A 2,488-nucleotide genomic window follows, 5' to 3' on the forward strand; every position below is an offset into this window, starting at 1 on the left:
GGACCGGCTGACTTGAATACGTCCAGCCCCTCCAGAAGCTCCCTTACTAAGTCCTCGCTAACCCTTGGCCCAGGTGTGCCTCCCCCGGGGCCCGAAGGGGGCCCGGCTGGGAGGTTGCTGTTCTGGTCCCTACTTAGGAAGACGGAGGCAAAGAAATCGTTAAACATGTTAGCTTTGTCATCTGGTGTGATGACCAAGTTTCCCAACGCGTCCTGCAAAGGCCCCACATTACCTGGGACCTTCTTTTTACCCCCTGTGTATTTAAAAAAAGACTTCTTATTGTCCTTAATCTGGGAAGCTAGTCCCAGTTCCATCTCTGCCTTGGCCTTCCTAACTACCCCCCTACATCCCCGAGCAACTGCAGAATAGCCCTCCTTGGTGATGACCCCTTCTTTCTGTATATAATACAATAGTATTTTGTTACAGTAAATTACATTTAAGATTTCAAAAAAGCCTAAAGTTAGGCCCCCAAATCTATATTTACACCCCGTGAACAAGGATTATTTTAAGAAATACTAAACACTTGCAGGTCACTGGCCTGTTTTATTTCATGCTTATTCTGTGGTACATTGACATGCACAATAGCAATCTAACAGTATTACTGAATAGATTTTTCTCTCCTTACCTAGATTTGTGGCACTGATAATAAGACCTATGAGGGCACATGCCAGCTCTTTGGCATGAAATGCCAACTTGAAGGGACAAAAATGGGACATCAGCTGCACCTAGACTATATTGGATCCTGCAAATGTAAGGCTGTGCTTATTTTTATGCATGTAATCCACCTCTATAAAATGCCTATCACCTTAATAGCAAATCACAGCTATAAGATCCCTCCCTTCCCCATTACTTCTGTATATGTTACCCTCCAGTTAGAAATAAGCTCACAATCCTAGACTCAAAAGTCCTCAGAGAGATCTCTTTCTATAATTATATTACATAAAATGCCCAAATCCATTGATTTGACTTTCATGAAGAATCATTTGTCTGCCACCTGGCTTGGTTCTATCACCTTCCTTGTAACTTTTTTTGGTGGGGGAGGTGCTACCACCCTCCATTACCACTCTTAAATATAGCTCTCCTCACAATATCTCTGAGAGGTAGCAGATCATTACCTTTACCATTACCATTTTATAGTTTGGTGTTGGGACCCTGGGGCACAAAGAGCTGAATACAGGAAAGAACTTAGGCAGTAAAACAGCATGCTTGGGCATCACCAGTTGAACTTCCAAGTGTTCAGTTATGGGGGTCCCCTCACCCTCTACCCAGAGCAAGTTCCCCAGTCTCTTACTTGGACATTGTTCCCCCAACGAGTGCCTTCCCTTCTCTCAGGTCTCTCTAGCTAGCTGGCTATTTGCTGTCTGCCAGCTGTCTCCCTTTTGTTCTCTTCCCTCTCCACTTAGCATTGGTTGCAGAGATAGCAGGGAGGACCTGGCCTGGGCCAGAGGTTCTTTTTAACCTCTATTTCACCATGGGCAGCATCCTGCCCATAGGTGATTGGTAGGGGGCGCACGGAGCTGCACATACCCCCCGCCAATAGTGCCGGTTCCTCCCTGCCCCCAAACAGCTGACACCGACGCTGTAGGCAGGGCTGATGCCCTCCCTGACAGGGCTGCCACCATCAGCAGCTTCTGCGGGGGCCCCCCAAGATTAAGGAGGCACCATTCACTCATGATCCTGCCTCATCACAAGTGCCTAAAGCAGGACTTGTGTGGAATGTAGGTGCCTAAGTTCAAAACTACAATCTAAAAAAGCACTAGCTCCCTAACCTAAATATGTCTAAATCTGGCAGGTGCCCCCACATTTGACTGTGCATGCCCAGGACTGACCCAGGGTGAGCAGCTGTTCCACCTAAGTTCTATCCAGAAATGAGGTGTCCTTCTGACTCAGTACACTGACCTGTGATCACCCCTCATGGGCAGGATTGAGACCTTCACAAAATGAAGCTGTAGTCACATTCTTTTTAGAGGTGGAGCTGGTGCCACAACTCACATGTTAGATACTCACTGGATGGCTAAAGCACTCACGTGGGGAGTGGAAGACCTGAGTTCAGTTTACTTCTCAGCTTTAAAGTAGTCAAACACAGTTCTCCCACCTTCTAAAAGAGTGCCTAAGCCACCCCTCACTGAAGCTGTGCCACTCTGCAGCAATGAGTTCAAAACTCCTGAGGGCCATCAAAGGTGAGTGAACATGAGGAAGTATGACTTTCCTTATGGTTAGGGCACTCATCTGGGAGGCAAAAGTTCTAGTTTCTGATCCATGCTCCTAAGACTATTTCTGTATGTTACATTAAGCCAGGCGTGGGCAAAATGTAGTCCGCGGGCTGCATCTAGCCTGCCAGGCCATTCTGTCTGGCCTGCGAGGCCCCCAAAAAATTTAGAAAATGAATATTTATCTGCCCCCAGCTGCCTCTGGCCTGGGACTGTGGGGCTGTTCACGCCTCCCTGCCCTGAGCAGGAAATTCAGGTAAGAAGGGGGGGTGTGTCGG

The 2,488-nt window shown here is 47.6% G+C and overlaps 1 protein-coding gene and 1 long non-coding RNA gene across 4 annotated transcripts in view; one reads left to right on the forward strand and one right to left on the reverse strand.

Annotated features, from left to right (window-relative positions):
- Positions 1-2,488, reverse strand: part of LOC109304019 — a 113,491-nt gene that overhangs the window by 85,891 nt on the left and 25,112 nt on the right. The gene's annotated exons all lie outside the window — the stretch shown is intronic.
- The window catches only part of SPARCL1 (SPARC like 1), a 45,254-nt gene that overhangs the window by 34,891 nt on the left and 7,875 nt on the right, over positions 1-2,488 (forward strand). For all 3 annotated transcript variants that reach the window (XM_019526475.1, XM_019526477.1, XM_019526476.1), the window contains exon 8: positions 630-750. In XM_019526475.1, coding sequence (XP_019382020.1) covers positions 630-750 — 121 coding nt within the window. The remainder of the gene's footprint in view (positions 1-629; positions 751-2,488) is intronic.

The sequence above is a fragment of the Gavialis gangeticus genome, unplaced genomic scaffold (assembly GCF_001723915.1).
Source record: "Gavialis gangeticus isolate Ggan-Ray unplaced genomic scaffold, GavGan_comp1, whole genome shotgun sequence".
In the NCBI taxonomy this organism is placed as follows: Eukaryota; Metazoa; Chordata; order Crocodylia; family Gavialidae; genus Gavialis; species Gavialis gangeticus.